General features: G+C 39.3%; 1 protein-coding gene across 2 annotated transcripts in view; it reads right to left on the bottom strand.

Moving 5' to 3' along the window:
- Nucleotides 1-3918: 3918 nt before the first annotated feature.
- The window catches only part of SLC25A24 (solute carrier family 25 member 24), a 66613-nt gene continuing 42759 nt past the window's right edge, over nt 3919-27772 (bottom strand). For both annotated transcript variants that reach the window (XM_049880204.1, XM_049880205.1), the window contains exons 4-10: nt 25240-25351; nt 22093-22251; nt 19402-19554; nt 13267-13374; nt 11595-11762; nt 8447-8597; nt 3919-6073 (exon numbers count right to left, since the gene is read on the bottom strand). In XM_049880204.1, the coding sequence (XP_049736161.1) occupies nt 5889-6073; nt 8447-8597; nt 11595-11762; nt 13267-13374; nt 19402-19554; nt 22093-22251; nt 25240-25351 (1036 nt within the window). In that variant the 3' untranslated portion in view covers nt 3919-5888. The remainder of the gene's footprint in view (nt 6074-8446; nt 8598-11594; nt 11763-13266; nt 13375-19401; nt 19555-22092; nt 22252-25239; nt 25352-27772) is intronic.

The following is a 27772-nucleotide window of genomic DNA, read 5'->3' as shown; positions in this document are numbered from 1 at the left end:
GCTGTCAAGTTGGTCCTAACTCATAGTGACCCTGTAAGACAAGCTGAACCGCCCCCATAGGGTTTCCAAGGAGTGGCTGGTGGATTTGAATTGCCAACCTTTTGGTTAGCAGCTGAGCTCTTAACCACTGCACCACTAGAGCTCCCTGCTCTACTCCTCTTTTTAAATTGCACACCCCCACCCCATCCCAGCACTGCCTTCTTCACTTAACATCATCTGACATACTGCACATTTTACTTAGCTCGTTTATGATAATTCCACTAGATCATCCCCATGAATAAAGGTATTGAGTCCTTCATTCAGTGCTGTGTTATCAGCCTCTAAAACTGTCTGGCACACAGCCAGTGCTCACTACTCACTGCAAGAACTAGCGAGTCAGTCGATGCCGAAGGAATGAATGCCCAAGTGGTCTGGCCTTGGAGGTACCTCCCCTTCAGAGCAAAGACAGCTGTAGTGGCTGCGGCCGAGTATCTGAGAACAAGGCCGACTGAGAACCAGAGAACACGCACATCTGATGAGCCTCCTCAACACCCACAGAGGCTGTGAACAGGTGTCTTCGTTTACACTGTGGTCAATGAGGAGCAGCAGCCCAACACCCTCGACTTCAGCACAGCTCCAGCCTGCATGGAAGAGCGCAGGTGGATGTGGGGTGTGTGCTCCCCAAGACCAGCCTGACTTTGCACCCCTCCACACTTCTCCCAACCAGGGAAGGTGGCAAAAAGGAGCAAGGAGGGATTGCTGGTTGCTCCCCTCCACCAATATCGTCACTCCTTCAGCACTTTTTCCAAATTAAATAGTTCATGAGAAAAAAGAAAAACAAAAACAACAAGCCCACTGCCACTGAGTCGATTCCAATTCATGACAACCCCACGGGTTAAGGGTCGAACTGTGCTTCGCAACATTTTCTTGGTTGTAATCTTTATGGAAGCAGATCACCAGGCCTTTCTTCCGTGGCACCACTGGGTGGGTTCAAAAAGCCAACCTTTAGGTTAGATGAGCACTAACTATTTGTGCCACCCAGGAACCTATGAGAACAAAAGGGCTGGCAAAATTCCCGTTTAGGGATGAGGAAACCACACCATGACGCTCGACGAACAAAATCGTGTAAAACACGCATGAGGCTTATTATCTTGCTGGGGTGATAAGACTAACAGACAAGAAATAAATCTGGCCGCACTGTTCTAACAAAGGGCCCTGGGAGCAGGAAGGCTGGTGCATTACTACTGGAGTCTGGGTGATACTTGTGTTGCAGCGCAGAATTTCTTTGCAGTCTTATGTTTTATTTTATTTAAATAAAATCAAGTTTTCCGGTTACTCTGTAATCTGCGTTTATTATAAACTTCAAAAAATTACTTACCAGTAAACTTACTAAGCTTTTGTTTCCCACATCTTCAAGATAAACTGAGTCTCCATCAAGATGTGCCAACTTTATCCTGTGGCTTTGGATTCTCCTTGGCACTTTGAAGCCAGGAGTGTGACCCTATTTGGTGAGTGTGAAACTTGGATATCCCATAAACATCATCTTAGGCCAAAATGTGTGATACCAACAACAACCAGTGTGGCTGCCTAATTAGGAAGGACCAAAATATTTGGAAAGGCTACATGGAGCCAGGTGTGAAAAGCATTATTCAAACTGCTGCCAACGATATAAGCTGTATGACATAGCTATATTACAACATTTTTTTAAAAAAAGCAAGAAACAAGAACAAAGTGGGAGGCCTTACTTTACCTGATTTTAGAACCTATTATACCACTACAGTAGTCAAAACAGCCTGGTACTGGTACAACAACAGATACACGGACCAGTGGAACAGAATTGAGAATCCAGACATAAATCCATCCACGTATGAGCAGTTGCTATTTGACAAAGGTCCCAAAACAGTTAAATGGGGAAAAGACAGTCTTTTTAACAAATGGTGCTGGCATAACTGGATATCCATCTGCAAAAAAATGAAACAAGACCCATACCTCACACCATTCACAAAAACGAGCTCAAAATGGATCAAAGACCTAAATATAAAATCTAAAATGATAAAGATCATGGAAGAAGAAACAGGGACAATGTTAAGAGCCCTCATAGATGGCATAAGCAGTATACAAAACATTATAAAGAATGTAGAAGAAAAACTGGATAACTGGGAGCTCCTAAAAATCAAACACCTATGCTCATCCAAAGACTTCGCCAAAAGAGTAAAAAGACTACCCACAGACTGGGAAAAAGTTTTTAGCTATGACATTTCTGATCGGCGCCTGATCTCTTAAAATCTACATGATACTGCAAAAACTCAACTGCAAAAAGACAAATAACCCAATTAAAAAATGGGCAAAGGATAGACACTTCACTAAAGAAGACATTCAGGTACCTAACAGATACATGAGGAAATGTTCACGATCATTAGCCATTAGAGAAATGCAGATCAAAACGACAATGAGATTTCATCTCACTCCAACAAGGCTGGCATTAATCCAAAAAATACAAAATAATAAATGTTGGGGAGGCTGTGGAGAGATTGGAACACTTTTACACTGCTGGTGGGAATGTAAAATGGTACAACCACTTTGGAAATCAATTTGGCGCTTCCTTAAACAGCTACCATACGATCCAGCAATCCCACTCCTCGGAATTTAGCCTAGAGAAATAAGAGCCTTTACACGAACAGATATATGCACACCCATGTTTACTGCAGCACTGTTTACAATAGCAAAAAGATGGAAGCAACCAAGGTGTCCATCAACGGATGAATGGATAAATTACGGTATATTCACACAATGGAATACTATGCATCGATAAAGAACAGTGAGCAATCTGTGACATTTCATAACATGGAGGAACCTGGAAGGCATAATGCTCACTGAAATTAGTTGCAAAAGGACAAATATTGTATAAGACCACTATTATAAGAACTTGAGAAATAGTTTAAACTGAGGAGAAAACATTCTTTTGTGGTTATGAGGGGGGGAGGGGGGAGGGTGAGAGAGGGGCATTCACTAATTAGATAGTAGATAAGAACTACTTTAGGTGAAGGGAAAGACAGCACACAATACAGGGGAGGTCAGCACAATTGGACTAAACCAAAAGAAAGAAGTTTCTTTAATAAACTGAATGCTTCAAAGGCCAGCGTAGCAGGGGCAGGGGCCTGGGGACCATGGTTTCAGGGGACATCTAAGTCAATTGGCATAATAAAATCCATTAAGAAAACATTCTGCATCCCACTTTGAAGAGTGTGTCTGGGGTCTTAAACTTAGCAAGTAGGCATCTAAGATGCATCAATTGATCTCAAGCCACCTGGATCAAAGGAGAATGAACACAAGGACACAAGGCAATTACAAGGCCAAGAGACAGAAAGGGCCACATGAACCAGAGACTACATCATCCTGAGACCAGAAGAACTAGATGGTCCCTGGCTACAACCGATGAGTGTCCTGACAGGGAACACAACAGAGAACCCCTGAGGGTGCAGGAGAGCAGTGGGACGCAGACCCCAAATTCTGTAAGACCAGACTTAATGGTCTGACTGAGACTGGAAGGACTCCAGTGGTCATGGCCCCCAGACCTTCTGTTGGCCCAGGACAGGAACCATTTCCAAAGCCAACTCTTCAGACATGGATTAGACTGGACAATGGGTTCGAGAGGGATGCTGGTGAGGAGTGAGCTTCCTGGATCAGGTGGACACTTGAGACTATGGTGGTATCTCCTGCCTGGAGGGGAGATGAGAGAGTGGAGGGGGTTAGAAGCTGGTGAAATGGACACGAAGAGAGAGAGTGGAGGGAGAGAGCAGGCTGTCTCATTAGGGGGAGAGTAACTGGGAGTGTGTAGCAAGGTGTATATGGGTTTTTGTGTGAGAGACTGACTTGATTTGTAAACTTACACTTAAAGCACAATAAAAATTATATTAAAAAAACACAAGAAACAAGATGTTTAAAAACAAATGTTGTTGTTGTTTTAATATAAATGAAGCATAAATATGGAGGAGTAACACCAGAAACTATCTTCAACTCGGGGCTTTTTTTCAAAAGACACAAGATCATTCTTTTCCCAAAAATACAAGATGCACAGATAAATCACAGGTACACCTTACAAATTTTAAATAGCAAACAATATAATTCATAATGAACAAGGAAGAGTTTCGCATGTTTCAGCAGCTTGAAATTTCAAAAACGTTAGCAGAATTATTCATTTCCATCATTTTTATGAGTAAAAAAAGAAACACCTAATCACGTATCTTCTATTGACATACATGTATTACTCACAAGGACAAAGCAACCCTGAAGACAGTAAAGTCCCACGCTTATTTTATGTATTATATAAAAATACTCAGACATTTATCAGGAAAAACTAACACAGATGAAAACTATTTCAGAATATGCTTCACAAACACAAGTCCAACATTTCTCTTTGGTTCAGAAAATATAAGAGGTAGGTTCAAATAAAGTAAATGCCTGTGTGTCTCTGGATTTTCAATAAAATGTGGATAATGTATAACAGAAATAATTAGAAACCAAACTTGTCTTAGTTTTAGGGACTAAATTAAAAAGTGATAGGAATACCTTCAACTAACAAATATTTTTCTAAGTCTTAATCACACAAATTTCAGAAAAGGTAGCTGACTACAAAAATTGCTTTAGTAAAATAAAAAATGCTATCACTATTATAAATGAAGTTTTCTCTATCATAGCATGTTCCTAATAAGACTTGGGGCAAGAGGAAATATGGGCATGTTTATCAATTGGGCCCTTCATTTAAATATAGGTATCTTTTTAAGGTATAAGATCAATACACATGCCTGTTAATATGTTCTGTTCTCTCAAGTTTATGCCCAAATTGAGAATGGTAGGATCAAAGAAATCCAACAGGGAGAGGAAAATAAGGATGTCACCTGCCCATGATCAAACCACTTCATGTCATTAAGACAGAGAAATTTCAGATTGGCAAGAATGGTCCCAACAAGCCTTCCTGGTTAAGATGGAATCTGAGGCAAGAAGTAGAAGACAAAGGGCAGAGAAAAGAGAGACGCTCCTCAGAAGCTGATACAAGCAAAAGGGTTTTTGGTTCCTGCTGCTTTTCAAAGCAATCACAGAATAAACAGAATCTTTCAAATAAGTTATTTTGTGCTGATAATGCAGCGTTAACATACTGACATTTAATCAGCGTGTGATTCCAGGAACCATATAACTGTGCAAGTAAAATGCACAAGTGCCCACTGAAATAAATGTCACCTCATCACTCCTCCTTACCCAAAAATGATATGAATGGACTAGGTAGTCAAGGGCCTTGAAATTCTGCCCGCTATGTTCATTCCTATTCTGCTTAAAGGTAAATAATGATATAAACTCTGTACTGATTTGGCAGCTATAAAAGCTGTTTCAATGCAATGATTTTCTATGTATGGTTCTATGAGGAAATTTGTTAAAGTCTATAAGCATATTAAAAAATAATTTAAGTCTCAGGGTTTTCTGATTGTTCTGTTTTTAAGGAAAAAGACAAGTATAAAGAACTGGCATAAATTTGGACCAACCAAAATAAAGATTAATGATCTATAATTCTACCACACCAAACCAATTTAGTTCAAGGAAGTAGTACATTTTTCAGGTTTAGGATTCAGGGCAGATATCTGCAGGAAGGAGTAATAAGAAAGATAAATACAATTTGGGGGCTTTTAAAAAATTATATGAACTTATCAAAACTATGATTTTAAACAATTCTGTGTATATAAAATTAAGCCAAAATATCTGAAGTGATCACTGATACGCTCTCCCCTTTTATGAAAAAATAGAGTTTTGTTTTGTTTTGTTTTTTGCCATGGACTTGTTGAAATTCCAGGAGAAAAAGTAACTCCAGAAATAGTAGAGAATTTCAGTAATCACGCTAAAGCAAAAAATTCAACATGTCATTTCTGAGCTACTCCTAAAGTTTGCTTCATATTTTCATAAACCACATAACTGATGCCAACAGCAGGGAGCACCTTCATAAAGTTCGGGGTGATGCCTCTGTAAAGTCCTCTTACTCCTTCTTTGGAAATTATTCGTCGGAAGAGGCCAACCATGTTCAGCTGTGGGGATCCTTCTAACATGGCTAGAAAATAAAAAAGAAACCACCAAGCTAATTTAATATTCAAGCATGTTTCATTTCGTTAGTGATTATTACAATAAATGAGTATGATTCAGGATGATATTCTAGAATACAATGAAAGGATAAAGCCCAAAAAAGTACCCCTTTATGTAATTCTCTTTGTATGGCACCTAATAGTGAGTGCCCTGGCTACAATAATTATGGTAATAACAGTTATTTCTTGAGGGCTTACTATGTGGTAGATACTGTGTCAACTACTTTACACACCAACCCTGCAAGGTGAATATTATTATACCCATTTTGCAAAGATGGTATAAAGATGGAGTAACTTGTCCTAAACCATGTAGCTAGCAAGCAGTAGAGCCAAGATTTGATGGGGTTTTTTTGACTCCAAAGCCCAGGCGCTTTCTACTACACCATGCTGCCACTTTCTCCTCCTCCCCATCAGCCAAGCCCTGAAGACAGAACAGTTCAATTGTGGAGAGCAGGGGAGTATGGGAAAGGCTTTGGGGATCTTGAGAAAAACACAGGGCCCTGGGCCTTGAAAATGATCTCAACAGGCATGAAAGTCAGGGAAAGGAAAGCCCATGTTGCTGGCACAACAAAGACAAGGGCAGGAAAGTGCATATGCTGAGGGAAACAGCTGCTCATTGCACACAGTTATTAGAGAGGCAGAACAGAGAGGCTGGAGGTGGGCAAGGTAGGGATGGGGAAAGGAATATGAGGGTAAAACATAAAGTGGGCCTGGTAGATAAAGGCTTTGAAATTCCCACTGAGAAGTTTGGATTTTACTCTAAAGACACTGAAGAATCATAAAGATTTGCAAACAGGTAGAAAAAGATCAGACCTTTAGTTTAGAAATGGCAAGTCTCTCAGCAATGCAAGGGTCTGAAATGGAACTGGCAGACTGATCAGGGTTGACTTGTTAAGACATGGGTTTGGTATAGTGCAATGGCCATGAGTGAGGGCTCTTGAATCACACTGCCTGGGTTTGAATTCTAGCTCCACCAGTTTACTAAATGTATAACCTTGTGGAGTTACTACAACTCCCTATGCCTCAGTTACTCATCTGCAAAATGGGGATATGATTAGTATCAACACCAAAAGATGGTTATGATGGTTAAATGAGAGCATAGTTTAGTTTATTACTGCCCATTTTTCTCCCCATATGGTCTTTCTTGCTCCTCAAATATGCCCTGCTGACACAGTGGTTAAAAGTTGAGCTGTTAACCAAAAGGTCGACAGTTCAAACCCATCAACCCCTCCTTTGAAGCCCTATAGTGCCCTGGTGGTGAAGTGTTTAAGCATTCAGCTCCTAACCAAAAGATCAGCAGTTTGAATTCACCAGCCACTCCTTGGAAACCCTATGGGGCAGTTCTACTCTGTTCTACAGGCTCTCTATGAGTCGGAATCGAGTCAGCTGCAACGGGTTTGGGTTTTGTTTTTTTGTTGTTGTTTCTTTGGTCTCCTGCCTCGGTGCCTTCACACATGCTTTCCCCCAGGCTAGAATAATGCTCTTTGTTTTTCCACCCCACCTGCCTTGGCCCAGCCAACTCACACTGGTCCTTCAGGTCCCAGCTTAACCAGTGGCCTTCGCCAGCTCCCAGGTAGGTTAGCGCCCCTTACCCTATGTTCCCATAGCAAAAGGGAGGGGCCTCAACAAGGCTGCTTACTTGTTGAAGGTGTTATCTTCTCCACTCCACAATGGCAGGGATAATAATAATAATAATAAACAATTCCAGCCACCATTTACTAAGAATTTAACAAATACCAGCCGCTTCACATATATTATTGCTAACTCTTACTACGGAAACCCTGGTGGCGTAGTGGTCAAGTGCTATGGCTGCTAACCAAAAGGTTGGCAGTTTGAATCCACCAGGCGCTCCTTGGAAACCCCATGGGGCAGTTCTACCCTGTCCTATAGGGTCGCTATGAGTTGGAATCGACTCGACGGCAATGAGTTTGGAGTTTTGGTTAATTCTTACTACACTGCAGCATTCATTCCCACTTACAGATGAGAAAAGGAAAACTCAAAGAGGTTTAAGGCCAGGATCTGAACCCAAATCCATCTAGATACCAAAGCTTATATTCTTAAAACACACATTCTCAACACAGATGGAAAAAGAAAAAAAAAAAAAGTCTTACTCTTTTTATGTATAAAGCTCAGTACATATAAAGTTCACGAAAGAGGATGATTAGAAAAAGACTAAGGGGCTCCTTAAGGAAGTGATAATAACCATAATAACAAAGGTTGAGAAACACCATCTTATAGCTACACTCTGTTTCAGTAGAACTTGATACTAAAACTGAGAAGATCCAAACACATACCACTGATGCCCTCCTTCTATCCGCACCATTCTCTAATCAGGAACTCACCTTGTGCCTGCATGCGAGTTCTCACCAAAGCCAGGGGGTAGCTGGCCAGCTGACCACAGGTGCTGGATAAGGCTCCACAGCCCAGCAACACCATGACTCCAGGGTTTACGGTGTCCTTCGCAAAATTATCTAGCCAGTGGGACTTCAAGAGCTGCCAGAGAAACCAAGGATGAAAGACTAACTTTACAACCGCTTTCACTTGCACTCACTGTGAACGTTTTTACGATTCTCCATCTTAGGAGAGACAGGCCACGTTTCTGCAAGATCAGGAGGTACATTCCCGGCCAATACAGGAAGGGGCAGCTCTGCAGAGAGGTGGAGAAGCCACCAGGGACTCAGAGCACGCGAGGTTGCACTGGCTGCTCACTTTCTGCTAAGTAAACCTGAACATCAATAGCGTACCAGACACTGTAGGATCTAAAGAACATTTCTGGCAGTATTAATACGTTAATATACTACTACTGCTACTACAGTTGATTTTTATTATTCTTGGTCATTGTGTTCTATAAAGTCACCACTAAGACTGATAGCAGGGACCAAGTGAGCCCTGGCCTGGGAGGTTTGAGCCAAGATTTGTATTCTCTTGTCTCTCCAGCACAAGAAATGAATGCGTGCTGCCCACACCAGTCTCTTGACTTCATCAGTGTCAGCTGGGACCATGTACATCGTACAACTTGGTGTTCACTCACATGAGCATATTGTGAATGTCTGCAAAAGCACCAAGAGTATTGATTTGGGGGTACGAATAAATTTTAGCAAGTAGGTGAATTTGCAGAAAGGAATCCACAAATAATGAGGACTGGCTGTAATTGTATCTCATTTTACACTTTACGCACGCATCGTTTCATTTGGTCTTTTCAAAAACTCTGACATGGATCTATCGTTCTGATTTCAGAAAGGAGGAAAATTTGTCCCAGGAAGGTTTTTTAATGAGGGCTCAGATTCAGGTCTACTGACCCCCGACCATGCTTGTCACCCCATTATCGTTCAGTCCCTGTATTTCCCTTAGGAGGCAATCATTGGGAGAAATTGTATAAAATGTGTGCTAATACACTTTTTAAATATAAAATATTTTAAGTACATGCAAATATATAAAAAGGAGTTACATAGCTAGTTTAAATGTTTTAATAAAAATTTTAACTGCATACTTGGATCTTATACTACAAGAATAAAAAGTAGCCCTATAAAATTGAAGTTAAAAACCTAGATTCAAGCGTCTTATTTAATGTCCATTTAGTACTATAATATGACAACAAACAAAGCCATGAAGGCTAAGAATAACCATGTCTGAGCTACAGAAATAAAGGAATAGAGGTAATTCACTAGAAACTGATAAGCTATTTGCACTAGTAAGGCCAGGAAAGGGAAAAAAAAAAAAAGGTGGGGGAGGGCTGGGATGCACTCTTTAAAGCATTCAATAATCAATTTAAAATTCCATAAAATATAAATGATCTCTTAAGAACTCCCTCTGTGTCCCATCGTCTATTTTATTCTACCTCCTAGCGACCCATGCTATTATCATTCCTTGCCCCTCAAGTCTCCCTGTCTTTTTTACAAATTAATTAAATTAGTTTGTTCATTCTTTTATTCATTCAGTCATTCAGCTCTTCATTTGACATTTATTTCTCACTGCACTCTGATTTCCAAAACCACTCCTACTGACGCTACTCTCATGACAGCCAACAATAACTTAACATGCCCGTTAAAGCCAATTCAGTCCCATTCTTACCTGAACTGTCTGAATCCCCAACCACTCCCTCCTTGAAGCTCTCTCCTACATCGGCTTCCAGGTATCACCTTCTCTCCTGGTCATTCTTTCCTAGTCATCTTGCATGGCCTGCTTCCCAAGCTCAACTCTAAAATTTTGAGTGATGATGTTACCAAAACCCAATGTTTTTTACTGCCGCTTGCACTCTAATACCCTCAAATCTTCTTCCCCAGCCTGGAACATTTCTGTCAAGCTACAGACTTATATGTCCACCTATGTCCTGGGTATCTCCACGTAGATGTTCACAAATACTTCAAGTCTCCATGTAGATGTTCACAAATACTTCAAGTGTGATATGTAACCCATCAAATTCATGCTCCCCACCCCAACCAAATCTGTTCCTCTTCCAGAGTTCCCTATAATCAATACCAAAGCCAGTAGAATAGCTTTTGAAAATGTAAATCTAATAAATCCCTCACTTAGTTTGTCCTTCAATAGCTCTGTGTTTCACCTTCAGGACAGAAGCCATTCTCCTCAGGCCGAGCAACACAGCATTTCAGGATCTGAACCTATCCCACTTCTCCAGCCTCAGCAACAAACACTGCCAAATCCTACTATATCTCACAATTAACTTTCAATTTTCCGAATCCTCATGCTCTCTAAACTTCCAGGTCTTTGTCTGCCAATAATCTCCCCCAAATCCCAATCCCATTTTGCCCCTAACTGTTCGTCATCCTTCACAACTCAGCTCAAGAAGTAAAGTCCTCTAAGACAGTTTTCATTACACACTTCTCCTCTCCTCAGCTGTTGGCTGGGTTTCCTCCTCACACGCGCCCTGGGTTACCTCTCTCACAGCGCACTGCCCACCAGACCTTCGGTTTCTTAGAGACAGACACCCGAATCTTTCTTTCAATCTGTAAATCCTCAGTGTCTCATCCAGGACTTGCACAAGGTGTGTACTCAAGAAATGTTTGTCAGTCATAAATTATTAAATGATTTAAGTGTCAGGTGTGAGCCAAGATTGGTATTCTCTTGTCTCTCCAGCACAAGAAATAATGTGTGCTACCCACACCAGTCTCTTGATTTTATTAATGTCAGATTTTAACAAATCAAAGAAAATGTGCCATTTTTGCTTATTTCCTCTCCCCTACAAAAAATCCCTGGCACCATCTTCTGAGTTGAACAACTATACCTGAATGTGAGCCCACTCTCTTCAATAACAAGAATAACCCTCAAGGAAACAATACAAAACTGACCCCATGCATATGGCAGTTCATATTCAAGACAGTTGTTAAGGAAGATCAAATAACATACCACTGAATCTACTTTTGGTTACAAACTGTTTTCTGGTGTATATATACTTCTTTATATAATGTCAAATTCTAATGAGAAGAACTAATGAACCATATTTTCAGACTCAAAAGATTGTTATAAACTCACCTCATACACAGCAAGATCTATGCCTGCATAAGGTATGATGCCTAATAAGTTGGGAATATAACCTTTGTAAAAAGCTCCCAAGCCTTCATGTTTCATAATCTTCTTGGCACAATCAAATATTCCAGAGTATTGTCCAGTTTTGCCTACAGCCAGCCTCGTTTTTAAAACCTGGATATGAAACAATATAACAAAATACTTTGTTCATATTAACGCTATCATCATGGAATTCAAAAGAAGTAATTTCACAGAGAAGAAATACGTAAGCATATACTGTTGCTCAAATGACTGTCCAATTTGTTGACGCGTCCTCCCTCACGTATTATCTCTACTGAGGGGCTGAGACCAGAGCCAGGGAGACCTGTTTATTGCAAATGAAAGGATCTGAATGAGGGCAGCGGCAGAGAAAATGGAGAGAAGATACATTTATTGATGTCTTAACAGAACTGAAATGGTGACCGATTAGACATGGTGCGTGAAGAAAATGGTAGGACAAAGGATGACTCCGGTGTTTCTAGTTTGGAACATAAGATAGGGTGGGGAGGTGGGAAGGTGATGGCAGTCACTGAGATGGAGGACACAAGAGGAAGAAAAGGTGTTGAGTTAGGGTATTTTTTTGAGGGGTGTGTGGAGTAATATGAAAGTAGCGCAACCATTAAGTTTAAGATGGTTACAAAGAAAGCTATATTAATTTACATACCACAAAGCAGTGAAATTTAGGGGTGTATCTTGCTTCAGTCTTATGAGTTACTGAAAAACCCTTTGTGATTATCAGTGAAGATATCCATGTCTACAATATTATTTTTGCTCTTCAGGAGTCACTTAACATTTTCTGTAAAAAGCCAGATAGTAAATATTTTAGGCTTTGCAGGCCTAAAATATCAGGTCGCTGCTGTATGTTCTTTTTAAGCAAACTTTTAAAAAAGTTTTAAAAGGTAAAAGCCATTCTTAGCTCTAAGGCTGTACAAAATAGGCCACGGGACAGTAGTCTGCCAACTCGCGCTCTAACGGAAGGACGTCTAATTAGGATTAACATCACCTACTCGAATCCTGAGGTTCCATTATTAAATTTATGGTACAGAAACTCTTTAGAGAGGAATGCGAGTTCTAATTCTCACCAACACTGTGGCAGCCAGCCTCCAAGATGGCCTCCAGCAATCCCCGCCTACTGCTGTTCACACCCTTGTGTAGTCCCCTCCCATACTCTACCAGAGTTGGTCTGGGTGACCAATAGAACATGGCAGGAGTGACAAAAGACTGCAGCTTCTGTCTTGAGCACTCGCTCACTCTCACTCTCTGGGGGAAGCCAACTGCTATGTTATGAGGATACTCGGGCAGCCTATGGAAACACCTACATGGTAAAGAATCAATGTCTTTGACCAATAGCCAGTGAGGACCTGAGGCTTGCAAACAGCCACATGAGTAAGCCTGGAGGCAGATGTGCACTCAGTTGAGCACTGAGGAGCTTAAAGCCCCAGGTGACACCTTGACTGCAGGCTGAAAGACCCTGAGCCAGAGGCACCCAGGTAAGCTGTTCCCAGATTCCCGACCCAGAGACACTGTGAAATAACAAATGCTTGCTATTTTAAGTTGTTAGTTTGGGGATAATTTGTTTCATAGCAATAAATAACTAATACAAACATCATCAGACTTCAGACTTCACAATGGTTCTTACCTCCATGGGATAAATAAAAGTCTGTGCAGTTGCTCCAGCCATGGAACCCGAAATAAATCTCTCGAAGGTCCCTATCTTTTGTCCCTCCTCAGTAAGCAACTTCTTGTACTGTATGAATGAGTTTTTAAAAGTACATCAATACCAAATACAAATCAGTTCCTACAAATCAATTAACTGACAACGTGTCTCAAAATGCATACGCTGTGTTAACAATACCTAGCAGAAAGGCAAGGCTAAAACGTGAATACATTGAGTTTACTGGACAGCGGTTTTCCAGTTAGGTACCCACAGGACCCAGATGTTCCACAGACGAGGACAAGGTGCTCCTTTGCTGAAACAAAACAGCAGCATTCTTTCCCAGATGCACAGGAAATAAGGGATTGTTTTAGGGTATTTCCCCCCAAATTTTTCTAAGATAAGTTTATTCTTATCAGCATAAATAAAACCAGCGAATAAGTCACACACAAAATTAAAAAAAAAAAACAGAAAAAGTCTGTGTAGGTAACATGTATAATTACACTAACATGTGAACCCCAGGGCCTGCCTAGCCCGCTAAAGCGACCTGACATGGTTGGTTGGACCAAGGGTGGGAAACTGACCTAAGTGCAGCCAAAATAGCAGCTGGGCAGGATGTCAACATCAAGGGCTCCAGAGTGAGGCAGACCTGGGCTACAATCCCAGAGCCCTGTGGCCCCACTCATGCTCACAAACATGTCCGACTTGCAGTTTCCTCATCTGTGATGACAATGCCTACTTCATGGGATTGGTCAAAGGAGTGAGTGAGATAATACATGCTACATAGTACAGTGCTAGGCACACGCAAGTGTTCAGTAAATATCTTTTTTTTTTACTAATATATTATCTTTAAACACTTGGGAGAGAAAAGCTCTGCCCAAATATAGACTGAGGTCAGTAGCCAAGCAAACCAGACCGCTTCTCTCAGAAACGTGAGGAGGGTCTACAAAGGTAATCAGCTGCTGACACTAGAGAGAGACATGGATACATCAACAGAGAGAAGCTGATATACAGAAGGTAAGGGTCAGTGATGTTCTGCGTGCTGGACTTCTCTGAGGATTCATTCCTTATGGCCACACCCATCCTTACAGCGATCTCCATTCTCAGCTAGCCAGAGTTTTTGCTCCTTAAGACCTAAAAAAGTCCCCAGGTGGTGCCTAAAAAGCCCAATGCAATACACGACACACCCATACTTTCTCTTAGTAAAACTGTTTCTTTGCTCATGATAAAGATTAAATCTATTGTTTCATGAAGTTCCCCAGATAGCAGCTACTCCCCCCAGAAGAGATCAGTGCTTCTAGGTGCTCTGTGTCCTGACTGTACCAGAATCTTAAGTAAAACTTTTCTACATGGGCCCTATTAATTTTCCGGCACATTGGATTATCACCATCATTAAATGTAATTCGTTAAAAACCTTCCTGCACTTTAACAGGAACCATGTAGGGGGTACATCTTGTACCCCCCATGGCACAAAGGTACTCAGTGAATATTTCATGATTAATGAGGAATAAGTATTTAAAGGGCAGGAGCTTGGGGCAGCTCCTGTGCCCCCAAACATATAATACATGGAGGGAAGAATTGAGGACATAGAGGCTATAAAGTGCTGGGTACTGTGCCAGGCATTTAACCCTGTGCTACCAAGCCTAATTCCCATCTTTGAGATGAGGCAACAGTCAGACAGACTTTAAGTGGTGTGCCCAAGGCCAAAGAATTCAATTTTTCCAATCGTTCTGTCTGTCTCAGTTCCCTCTTCCATTTGTTAGAATACCTATTTCAATCTTCTCCATTTTCCTCCAACTTTCAACGCCACTTCTTCCCTTACTCTCAGGACAGATCCTCTCTTAGAAATTCAAGGGAGAACAGAGAGACCATCAGACAGGAATATCTTGGTATTCCTGTCACCCCTCACCTAATTGTCCACTTCCATGAGTATCTTCCTTCTTTCCAAGCTGGTATAAGGGAAGTCCTGTAGTCAGAGGCTATTCCTTCTAATACTCTCTGGATCATATCTATTTCTCCTCCAGTCCCTTCCCATCCCACCCCATCCTACACACACACACACAACTTCCTCTGCATTCATCAATCTGCTACATTCATCAATTTCCCTCACCTTATTTTTAACTTCCCTCTTTGTATCGGCATGCTTCTTTCAGTATAGAAACATTAAAATAAGTCAAAACCCTCTCTCCACCTTACATTCTTGTTACCTATCATTCTCTTTTCTCCTTCCCTTCACAGTCAAGCTCCCTGAAAAAGTTGGCTACACTGTCCAATTTTCTTCACCTTCTATTTAGCTTAGCTCATTTCAGTATGGCTTCTCACCTCATCACTGCACTGAAAGACTTATACCAAGTTTACATATCTCTGGGTTGATAAATTCTAAAAGATAGTCCTTGGCTCATTTCACCACCCTGCAGTATTAACCTTTCAGGAAACCCTTCTCTTCTACTGACTTCCCTGCATTTCCTCCTGTCTCTCTGACCATTCCTGCTCAGTCTTCTTTCCAAGTTTCTCCTTTCACTTCTCCCTTTGGGCTTTACTTCTTTGAAATTCCTTTGGACTATATTCTCAGAATTTCATTTTATAAGCTCTTCTTGAGTGATCTTACTCATTCCAATGGTTTCAACTCAATAAAAACCTCCCTATCAAAGATCTCTCTCTGAATTTCTAGATGACAGATCCACTTACCTACTGGACAGATCCACACACCTGTCTCATAGTGTATGGATTGAACTGTGTCCCTCAAAAAGATATGTTGGAGTCCTAGCCCTCTATACCTGTGACCATGACCTTGTTTGGAAATGGATTCTTTGAAGATGTTATCAGTTAACAGGCAGTCATACTGGAATAAGGAGGACCTTAATCCTATATGAATGGTGATTTTGTAAAAGAAAAGAGACATAGGGAGACACAGAAAGACCACCATGTGACAATGCATCTACATGCCAGTGAATGTCTGGGGCTACCAGAAGCTAAGTGAGACAAGAAAGGATCTTCTCCTAGAGCCTTTGGAGAGAACACGGCCCTGCCAACACCCTGAATTTAGACTACTAGTCTCCACAACTGTGAGACAATAAATTTCTGAGGTTTAAAGCCCCTCATTTTTTTGGATTTTGTCATGGCAGCCCTAGGAAACCAATACACAGAGGCATCTCAAACTCAGCATGATGAAACCTGACATTTTCCTCCAAAATCTATTCCTCTTATTGTATTCTCTATGCTTCCAGTTGCTGAAGTCAGGAATCCGAGTGTCATCCTTGATTTCTCTTCCCGCCCCCCAATCTCCAATCAGCCACTGAGCTCTGATTTCATTTCCAAAACATTTTTCTGTTATTTCACTTTTTCTCCAATCTCAGCTACCACCTAATACTAGTGCTCATGGTTTCTTACCTGAATTACTGAAATATTTCCTTAAATAGTCTCCCTGCCTCCAGTCCAGCCTCACTCTCCTCCAATACATCCTCTACTCTTCTACCAGGTTGAGCTTTCTTAAATGTAATTGTACTCACATCACATCCCTACATAAGACGCTTCAATAGGTCTCCACCATCTTCACAGTAGAAATCCAAACTCCCTTCACACTGCTTCCTGTCTACCTGCCGGCCTTCTTGCATTGTTACCTTTCCAAGCACACAATTCGCTACACTTGAGCCATAGTGAACCACCTTCAACTGAATGAATGATACACTCTCGTGCCTAAGCTTCTGTCTCCATGTTGCTCCTTCTGCTTGCAATATCCATCTTTCTCCTCATCTTAACTGGCCTGAGACTCAGGCTGGTTTGGTTTGGGCTCCAATTCCAGTTCTGGTGGTTTTGTCTTTCCACTCATTCAGTAAGGATTTATTTGCATTGAACAAAGTGCTGGTAATACAAACACGAAAACAAATAGCTATTGCCTAAGGAAACGCAGTCTCATTCAGGAGAGACACAAGTACTGAGGTAATCAGAATTCAGTGTGCAAGTTCTGAAACGGAGGAAATCAAAGGGAACTAGAAGAGTGCAGAATAAAGACATTAATCCAGATTGGGCAGCACGGTTGTTGGCGGAGGTTTCCAGGAGGAAATAACTCCTGAGTAAAGTCGTGAAGGACTTCACCACCATATGACATGGAAAGAGAAATGGTATGTGTTTGTATGTGCTGGTGGGGCAGAGGTCCCCCAGGGATATGCAAGCAAAGATGAAGAGACAGGCAGTATCCAGGTAGACAACAGGCATAGAGATGGAGAAGGGTGACAGGTCTGAGGGCAGTTAATCTATAGAAGCCAGCTAAAACCAGGAGAACCGTACACCACACTGCCACACTGCAACCCTGTCATTGATACAATTACACCATTGTGGTAATGACAGCCCAAACAGACCACAGCTTAACCTGAAACTGATAATGTGTTTGAAAAAGCTACTTATCAGGCTGAAAATATCCTTTTCTTAATTTTCTAAACCACTAGTTAGTTATTCAATGAACAGGACCTATCTGAACCCAGAAGTAAGCTAGCTAGGTACTTCAGGAAATCTGAGAATACTATTTACCCTTCAGTAATTTACAACCCCCTAGAAATACAATGGGATTTCCATCATCCAACGGAAAATCAGATATTCTCCAATTCAGTGCTCTAAGGAGACTGGGCAAGGGAGGTATTGGTTTTGGTTGGGATGCTTAGGAAACACTTCTACGAGGCGGCTGGCCTTAAGAAGTTCCTGAAGGATGAACAGACCTTGAAAAGGAGAGGAGAAAACAGAAGGACATAATAGGCCCCAAGACCACAAGAATACTACACCACTTAGGGAGCTTTCTCTTCATCTGTAAGAAAAGTTAGTGGTAATAGTGGTATTAGTAAGAAGAGTTAGCACGCAGAAATTAGAGTACTGTAAATAGGGCCCAGAAAGGAGTCTTGTTAAATGGAAGCAAAGGATACCTATTAGTAATGTCCAAGGTAAGAATCAGACAAGTGGCATAATATGTGATACACACATTTGTTTGTAATACGAGGGACCTTCAAAAATACCAAACTCCTTGCATATTGAGATAATGGTTTTATTCTTGAATATTTACTTATTTTAGGCTCTGGCTTTCTGGTCATAAAATCCAAGTATGTGGTAACAATAACATAAGAGTATCTAAAACCTTAGCACTTACTAGCTGTGATTTGAATTCTCAAACACTAACAGAAAAAAGAAAAAAATAAATAGGAATAAAAATCCTTCCCAAAGATAGGTTCTAAGCAAAATCTGTGAGGCTAGTTTTCTTTCAACATTTTTCTCCGCTTCTCTATTTCCTAAGCCAAGAAAAGGAAACCACTGAACTTTGTAATCTTAATAATGTTTTGATTCTTCAAGAACAAAACACTCTCCAAAATGATTTAAAATCTATTTAAAATAATACAAAAAAATATCAGGTAGAATTAAATTTCAAGGCCCTTATAGTCTATGATAAACAGTGATGGAAGAAATAATGAAAAAATTCTTGTGGATTCTCTACTAGGCAGCCCTGGTAATGACCATTAAGAGAAGTCAAACTCACTACTGAATTTCTTAACATCAAGTTAGGCTGAAGCAATTATCTTAAACAAGGGAAGTCAACAAAAATCAACACATAAATTGGATTTAGAGGTAAAATCATTTATTCATTCAACAAACACTTACTTATACCAGGCTTTGTTTAGGTCCTGGAGTACATGGAGAAGCCCTTGCCTTCATGGCCCTTTCAATTGAAATTCAACTCAATTTTATAGCAATGTCAGATTACACAAAGAACTTCAACTTAGAAGTTCTCCTTCCAGATATTAGACCGGAATACTGTCATTGAACTTATTAATGTACAGCTTCTACTCTGAATTCAAAATGAAAAAGCTAAAATTCTACCTTTCCTTTAAAACCTACTTAGAAAAGAACACAAAAGCCTTTCTTTATGAACGATATGAAATTCAGAATCACAGAATTTCATCTAGAGGAATCTCTGCGTTCATCTAGTCTAATTTCTCATAAGAGAAATTCCTCGTGGAATACATATGAAAAATGAACATGGAGTACAACAATAATCCCAACAGCACTGTATGCTAATCTTTATTAAATCAGTTTACTAACTCCTCTTTGTTAATAAATTCCACAGGCAATAACAATTACCTGTTCATATGCCCAGAATTTAACAGCAGTCTCAGGAGCAATTTTAATGACATTTGTACCATTTCCTCTCCAAAGGGAACGGACACCTCCTTCTTTCACCATCTGTCGAAAGCCACCAACTAAGTTCATTTTGTCTGATTTTGAGCCATGAACCTAAAAATTAAAGCAAAATGATGTAAAATATGCGTGGCATGTATTGTTAACTATTTCAAGAGTAACGGTATGAACTACTCTCTTTTTAATATCATTTATAAATATAAGATGTATTTGAAAATATAGAAGATTGAGAGAATACATAATGCTGGGAGGAATGATTACCATCATTTTAGAGACCTGTACCTGAACCTAAAAATAATCAGTTTTCTTCAGCCAGGGAAAGTAGACAGAGGATGTGATCAAAATCAAAATTATTATGAACCACACCTGGAAGATAACGTGAACCAAACTATGCAATATTAGGCTATGGAGCACCTTTGGGAACTTGAACAAGTTAAGTTTAATACAAAAGATGTGCACTGCAGGTAAAATAGTAACCCCTCCCCACAAGCAGCACCAGAGACATGGAATATAAACGGGTCTGAAAATGATTTGGACACGTGTGAATATCAGAAGCACAGACGCTGGAATGCACACAGTCTGATGCCAACAATAAAAACTGCACCTTCTGTGGCGTATCTCAAGGCCTCTAGGCCATCAACTCAAGACAACATGGGCCAGCTGCCTAGTCCGGTGAGTACTGATGAATTCTCTGGCTTCTACGACAGATGTAGTAACTACTACATACTAAGATGTACTAGACCTTACTGTTGCCTATATGTAAAAACTGATTAAATCTAATAAACGAAAAATAACCAAAGAAATGAGCTATTCTTTTGATTGTTTCAGCTTACACAAAATGAGTGGGATACCACCAAAAAAAAAAAAAACCAAAAAGCTAAATCTATTACTATACATCTTAAAATAAGAACACTTTGGAAGCTATAAGTTACTAATAAATGTTCCATTTATATAATTCATCGGACAAATGAATAAAATCATCACAGATACAGAGTCTTACTCTGCAATTTCTCTAATACATATCCCTGTCCTGATGCATGAGGAAACTCACATAGTGCTTGAGGGACATCAGCAATCTTCAGCCAACAAATTTTGTTCCCTTTCATTGCCTTCCATTTCAGACGATATAGGTCATTTCCTACAGCAGTCTATTTCTTATCTGTGCAAATAGGACTCTAATAGTCACTGAAAAACGGGCTAATAAATTTGCTTTTCTAAATTCCAAGTAAGCCTATACTGCTCCCAGAATATAAGCTTTTTGAGTGAAAAATAGCTAAATTACTCTTTGCCTCAGTTTTCCTTCACAGCATTTAATACAATTACACATACAGTAGGTGCTCAATAGTTACTTTTGAAATTGTTACATTTTAAGTACTAGAAAAATGTCACGCTGGAATCAGACCTATAATTTTGTTTACAATGATGTCACATTAGACTACATTGGTGAGTTCTATGTTCTCATTTTACAAGTAAGGAAACTGAAGTCCAAAAAAAAAAAATCCATTTTATTTTAAACTTCACAATAAATTTTATGACAAAAGAGAAGATGAATGCTTATCTGAGTTCTCTCAAAGTTAACTATTATTCCTGAAGAAAAAAAACACACACACACACACACAAAAACCCTCCCCCCTTTTTATTTAAAGCATTATCTTTGCCCCTAAATATATTTTGGTATTTGGACACATTCTGAATGGATTTTAGTTTAAAATATTGCCATAAATCTTTTCATATAAAAATCTAGGGACAAATATTAAAAGTGGTGACCACAGGTATAACAAACACATTTAAAAAATAACTTTTAAGTAACTACTATGTTCTAATAGTGTATTCCAGTATATCACACATTTTCACATACTTTATATCACTAAATTCTTACAACCGCCCTTGTTAGATATTTTTATTCTTATTCTAGAATGAAGGAAAACAAGACCTCAGGGGTTTCATGCAGTGGGAAAACCACAGGCTTTAGAGCCAAAGATACCCCATTCCTCCCCTAATTTGTTGTGAAGAAAAAATTACTTTAATTCTCTGAGTGTCAGATTCCTCAAGGGTAAAATGAGGCTAAAGTATCTATCTCAATGGGCTGCAGTGACGCTTCAATGGGTTACCATAATGAGCACCAAATAAATATTCATTCCTTTCCTTTCCCTCTTTCTTTCCTCTTAGATCAGGCCAAGGCTACACTGCCAATAAATAGCAGTCAGTATATGAATCCAGGTCTTTTTCTCCTAAACTCAGCTTAAAAAGAATTTTAAAAATTACACCCTTGTTTCAAGATTCTAGAACTCAGAAATATACCACTTCTGAAAAAGTACATAAAATAGAAGTAAAACACAAATAATTTAAGGAGAATCCTACAAAAACAGCTGAAGTTTTTTTTAATTAAATATTTGAATCGTCATAGAATGCCAAAGGTTAAAACTTCATTACATACATGTACCAACATGTCAAAATTTGATAGAATATAAAAATATGTCCATGAACTGAATTTAGAGTTAACAGCAACAAAATAGAGATTCTTTAAACCTATGAAAGACTATTACTGAGAAATTTTAAAATTTCTTCTTAAAAGCATCATTTTTTTTTGTTTTGCATTGTTTTCAAACTTAGAGACATGATGGTAAAACTCACCTGCATCATGACTTTCAGACGATCCAAAGGGGCAGTGCTCGTTCGAGAGACGGCACCAGCAACACCTCCTGCCAAAAGCTGTCTCCACCACTGTCCAGATATTTTTTCATCTTCTGTGAATTCATCCGGTATAGTTAAACTATCCCCTATGTCAATTCCCTGTTAAAATGGAAAGAAGAACCCCATGTTGCTTCTATTAAAAATAGATTACTGCAGAAGCGTTTTGTCCTAGGGAACAATCAAATGTTATTTCATACTTAAGGTCAACTTTATTTCTTAGAAAGTACACTGAACCAATCTGAGCATGCAGATTATTGTAACCACCTCTCTTAGTCACCAAGTGCTGCTATAACAGAAATACCACCAAGTGGATGGCTTTATTTTCTCACAGTAAAGTAGGCTAAAAGTCCAAATTCAGGGCGTCAACTCCAGGGGAAGGCTTTCTCTATCTGTGGGCTCTGGAAGACAGTCTTTCTCAGTAATCTTCCCCTAGACTAGGAGCTTCTCTGCAGAGGAACCCCAGCTTGTAAAGGATGTGCTCTGCTCCCGGTGCTGCTTTCTTGGTGGTGTGAGGTCCCCAACTCTCTCCTTGCTTTCCTTTCCTTTAATCTCTTGAGAGATAAAAGGTGGTACAGGCCACACCCCAGGGAAACTCCCTTTACCTAGGATCAGGGAGGTGACCTGAGTTTAAGAATGGTGTTACAATTCCACCCAAACCCTCTCAACATAAAATTACAATCACAAAATGGAGGACAACCACATAACACTGGGAATCATGGCCTAGCCAAGTAGATACGCACATTTTTGGGGGGGACATAATTTAATCCATACCACCCTATTCATACTAAATTAACTGTAGTATAAGTTCGCAAGAAATGAAAATTACCGTAATTACAAAAACCAAGAATTACCACTTTCTTTCTTCATTGATTCAGAGTATCTTTTCCTGACCTAAGCCAGAACGAATGCACAACATTCTACCAGGTGTCGTGAACGCTTTTTAGCTACAGCCACATTTCATAATGCTAGAAAATTGTTCTAACGGGCAATGATATTGTCTAAAAAATTAGTTTGCAAATTCTTCAAAGATACTTCCTTTTCCTCAAAATTATATCTACATTATACTTTCACAATATGCTTAAAGCATATATATTAAAATTAAATAAAAAACTTGCATATGAAGACTCTTAAGCTCATTTTTATGCAGACTGTCTATAAATACTTTTTTTAATTTGACTTATAATTTAAAAAATACTATAGGGTTATAAAATTTTGCTAATAGGGAGGTATTATTTTAAATGACCCCCAATCTATTCTAAATATTATTATAGATTACACACATAGTTTGAGGGCAGTTTTTTTCATTGTATTTTAAGTGAAAGCTTACAGTTCAAGTCAGTTTCTCATACAAAAACTTATACACACATTGTTATGTGACCCCAGCTGCTCTCCCTACAATGTGACAGCACACTCTTCCTCTCCACTGTGTATTTCCCACGTCCATTCAACCAGCTCTTGTCCCCCTCTGCCTTCTCATCTCGCCTCCAGACAGGAGCTGCCCACATAGTCTCATGTGTCTGCTTGAGCTAAGATGCACACTCCTCACCAGTATCATTTTATGTCTTATAGTCCAGGCTAATCTTTCTGTGAAGAGTTGGCTTCAGGAATGGTTTTAGTTTTGGGCTAATAGAGAGCCTGGGGATTGTGACCTCTTGGGGTCCCTACAGTCTCAGTCAGACCATAGGTCTGGTCTTTTTACTAGAATTTGAGGTCTGGATCCCACTCTTCTCCTGCTCCATCATGGATTCTCTATTGTGTTCCCTGTTAGGGCAGTCATTGGTAGCAACTGGGAGAGAGCAAAGTTTTATAATAATATTTTTATAATTTTATTATAGAAATGATTTCAGTGTAAAAAAAAATTATAAGTGAGAACGTAAGGTTAAGGAGCTACGTGCTATGGTAGTAATCCACTCTGCCTTCATTTTGCTATCAATAAAAGGTTATGTGATTTTTAAACTCAAATGTTACCAACTATTCCCAAATATATCATTAGAATATGATCATGTAAATACACCCTCACATAAGTACAAAATTTATCTAGGCAACTGAACTACTAATATAGTATTGTCTTATACTCACAGTTGAAAAGCCATTAATCACTAATAATTTTACAATGTTCTGTGTAAGTCTAGACAGTTACTAGAGGCAATGTGAATTCTTGGCTACACTTAGTGTGATGAAATTCTTTTAATGTCTTTGTATATATCAAATTTACTGAAATCCATGAAAGAGTATAGCAGACAAGCCCATCAGGGGAAAAAAAAAAAATCCTCCAGAGAGCTCCCATTGATTTCAGGAGCAGACTGCACAATAAATAAAACTTCATATTGGCCATCATCAATGGCCAAGGAGACAGATTCAGTCATGAAGCACTGGGATTATTTAGGCAGTACTGTATCTGTAAAAGGTAAAGGCCTATTACTCTCATACCCCTAAGGCTAATAGGAAACCCTGGTGGCACAGTGGTTACGTGCTATGACTGCTAACCAGAAGGTCGGCAGTTAAGTGCATCAGGCACTCCTTGGAGACTCAATGGGACAGTTCTACTCTGTCCTATAGGGTCGCTATGAGTTGGGATCAACTCAACGGCAGTGGGTGGGAAGGCAGAATAAACAAACAAACAAACAAAAACCCTAACCCATTGCTGTGGAGTCAATTCCAGCTCATAGCAACAATGTAGGACAGAGTACAGCCACCCCATACGGTTTTCAAGGCTGTAATCTCTATGGAAACAAGACTGCCACAAATTTCTCCCATGAAGCTGGTGGTGGATTTGAACCACCAAACTTTCAGTTAGCAGCCAAGTGCTTACTTAATATAAATACAAAATGGACAGCTTATCATCGTCAAAGGAGTGCCTCTTCCAAATTCTGTGAGTCTGGCAAAAAGAGATACTACGTCTTCAGGGTTCATGCAGTCTTGAGGATTTTTTAAAGATACTCTAAACATATGCCCAACAGAATGAACAGTTAAGGAGCTACTGAGACTTGTACCTCCTGGCTGCAGTACAGGATGCTCTTGGGTGATAGCTGTATCTACGTCTTATAGCTCTAAGTAAGTACAAACTAACACATAACACACACTTACAGTAGAATGTTTCCAGAAACGGATAATTTCCTCAATGTCTGTAGCAGGATTAAATAAGAAATAGTCCCTCCATTCATTCCAGTCCACGGTCATCGTCCCATCAGCATCAATGCTGAAAATAAAAAGACTCTGATTAAAGAATGAAACAAAATTGATAAATAAAACTAACGATACTGGTTATCTGACAGAGTAACAGTTTCTTTTCCAACTGAATACAGTCATGCTTTGCTTAACATACATGATATGTTCTGCGAAACAGGACATTATATGATTTGCACATTGTGTGAACACAAGATCGGATGCTGCTGCCTACGAGTCAAAGCATACACTGTTATATGGTAAACTTTTTATTTTTAAGTAGAGAAAGTCCACATTAAAATAACGATAGACAGTAGAGTACATACATAAGCCAGTAACATAGGCATTTATTATAACTATCAAGACAGACATATTATAGGTTACGTATGTACTGTACCATTACACGCCTGGCAGCGCAATTACTTTGTATAAAATAGACATGAGATACATATGTTGTGTGCGGGAAGCTACTGCATTCACTACACCTGGTTACGTCCACCACGTTCTATTCTCTGACTGGAATTTCTGAACTCTATTAAAACCTCATGGGACTACTGACACATGTGCCATCGGACATTGCCCGAACAGACATTATGCAGAGCGTGACTGTATTTTTCTTAAATTAAAAATCTCAATTCACATGCATAGGTTGTTGGAAATGGCAGCAAGCATTTAATGTTCCTGTCAGATAGTTTTAATTATCTAGATAAAAATGGAATCCAAAATTAGAGAGAGCTCTCAGTAAAGACTACCATATTTCTACACAAATAACACATGCCTTCCATGTTTGACAAACGCTTCCTCCCCTGTGAGGTATGTTCGTAAGCATACTATGCTAATTTTTTTTACAGCAACATGTAAGAAAATTGTGCTTATGAAAATGCCCTGTGGGGATGAAGGAGTGCTTGGCAAACAAACATAGAAGACATGAGTTATTTGCGTAAAAATAAGAGTACTTTCATTATTCTGTTAAACACTAAGTCAATTAGCTATCAAACTCAAAAGCAGAAAGGTTTGGGGAAGTAGTAATGAGTAGATTCATACTCCATTTTTTCTTGCATCAGCTCAGGAAGTATTTCTTAATGTTCTAACATTTGCATGTAACTTTAAAATATACTCAAAATACACTATCAGTTTCCAAGTTAAGAAAATTAACAAGTGATTGTAGAAAATCAAACTCTTTTATGATTGGGCCTTTCAGTCTTAAGAAATCCTGTATCTCATCTTCAATATTTAAAATTAATACATTTTAACCTTAAAAATTTATTATTAACTTTTTGCTCCTTTTACAAGCTTCATGGCAATAATGCCATTGGTATTTGTTTTTCCTAAGCACAAATCTGAATTAACTATGCCAGGATTTATGACTGTTTTGTTCACTACTATATACCCAGCACCTAAAGTGTCTGGCACAAAGAAGATGCCCATTTGTTTGTTGAATGAATTCATGTCTCTAAAAAAAAAAGAAAAAAGCTTTGATGTCTCCTCCAAATTTCACATTTCTTCTGTAATTTGTGTGAAAATGATTCACAAAAATGAAGTCCAATAAAATCCAGATATTTATTATTGTGCTTTCTACTACCACTTTCTATTTTGATCTGCACATGTGAAATTACACTTAAAATTTCACTTGTTCCAGTACACAGGTATTAAGATTCTATATTTCCATGACAGTCCTGGTCACTATTCATGCTTATCACATTACTCTAAGTTAAAATACTGATGGCTTTATTGTTATCATTATTTTATATTTTAATATAATTTTTGAGCCACTTGTTTTAATTGGGGATGTAACATGACACAACTGTAACAAATCAGGTAAATTTAAAAATGTAAATAACTTATAATTAACATGAAAATGCTTTAGCCAAGATGAACCAACCTGTAAACTGAATCATAGTCAAAATGAACTGAACAGTGAACAAACAACCTCTCTGTTCTCATATTCTACTCCCCCCACAGCCATTCTACCCATACTGGCCTCCTTGCTGTTCTTCAAAGGTGTCAAGCACATTTCTACTTAGGACCCTCTGCTGGTGGGAAAATTCTTTCCCCAGTTATCCAGGTGGCATACCCACTCATCTTCTTCAAGTTTGGTTCAAATGTTATCTCCTTCACAAGGCTTACCCTAACTATCTTCTTAATACTGCATGCAATCAATCTGCTATCACCACCCACAGCCCTCCCCACCACCTCCACATTCCCAATTCCCTTTACTTGCTTGTTTTTCCCCATATTATCTTCTATTATAATGAGTAAGTTACTTATTATGATTATTTATTGTCTGACCCCATTCCCAAACTCCCACACATGCATACATAAGCATATTCCACAAAGACAAGGATTTTTGCTGATTCTGTTAACTGATATAACCTTGCACAGAGTAGGTACTCAGTAAATATGTATTGAATGAATAAATCAATGCCAAATTCTATAGCTTAAAGCCACAGGACAC

Source organism: Elephas maximus, chromosome 3 (genome assembly GCF_024166365.1).
Source record: "Elephas maximus indicus isolate mEleMax1 chromosome 3, mEleMax1 primary haplotype, whole genome shotgun sequence".
Taxonomy (NCBI): Eukaryota; Metazoa; Chordata; class Mammalia; order Proboscidea; family Elephantidae; genus Elephas; species Elephas maximus.
This window is presented reverse-complemented; position numbering and strand designations above follow the sequence as displayed.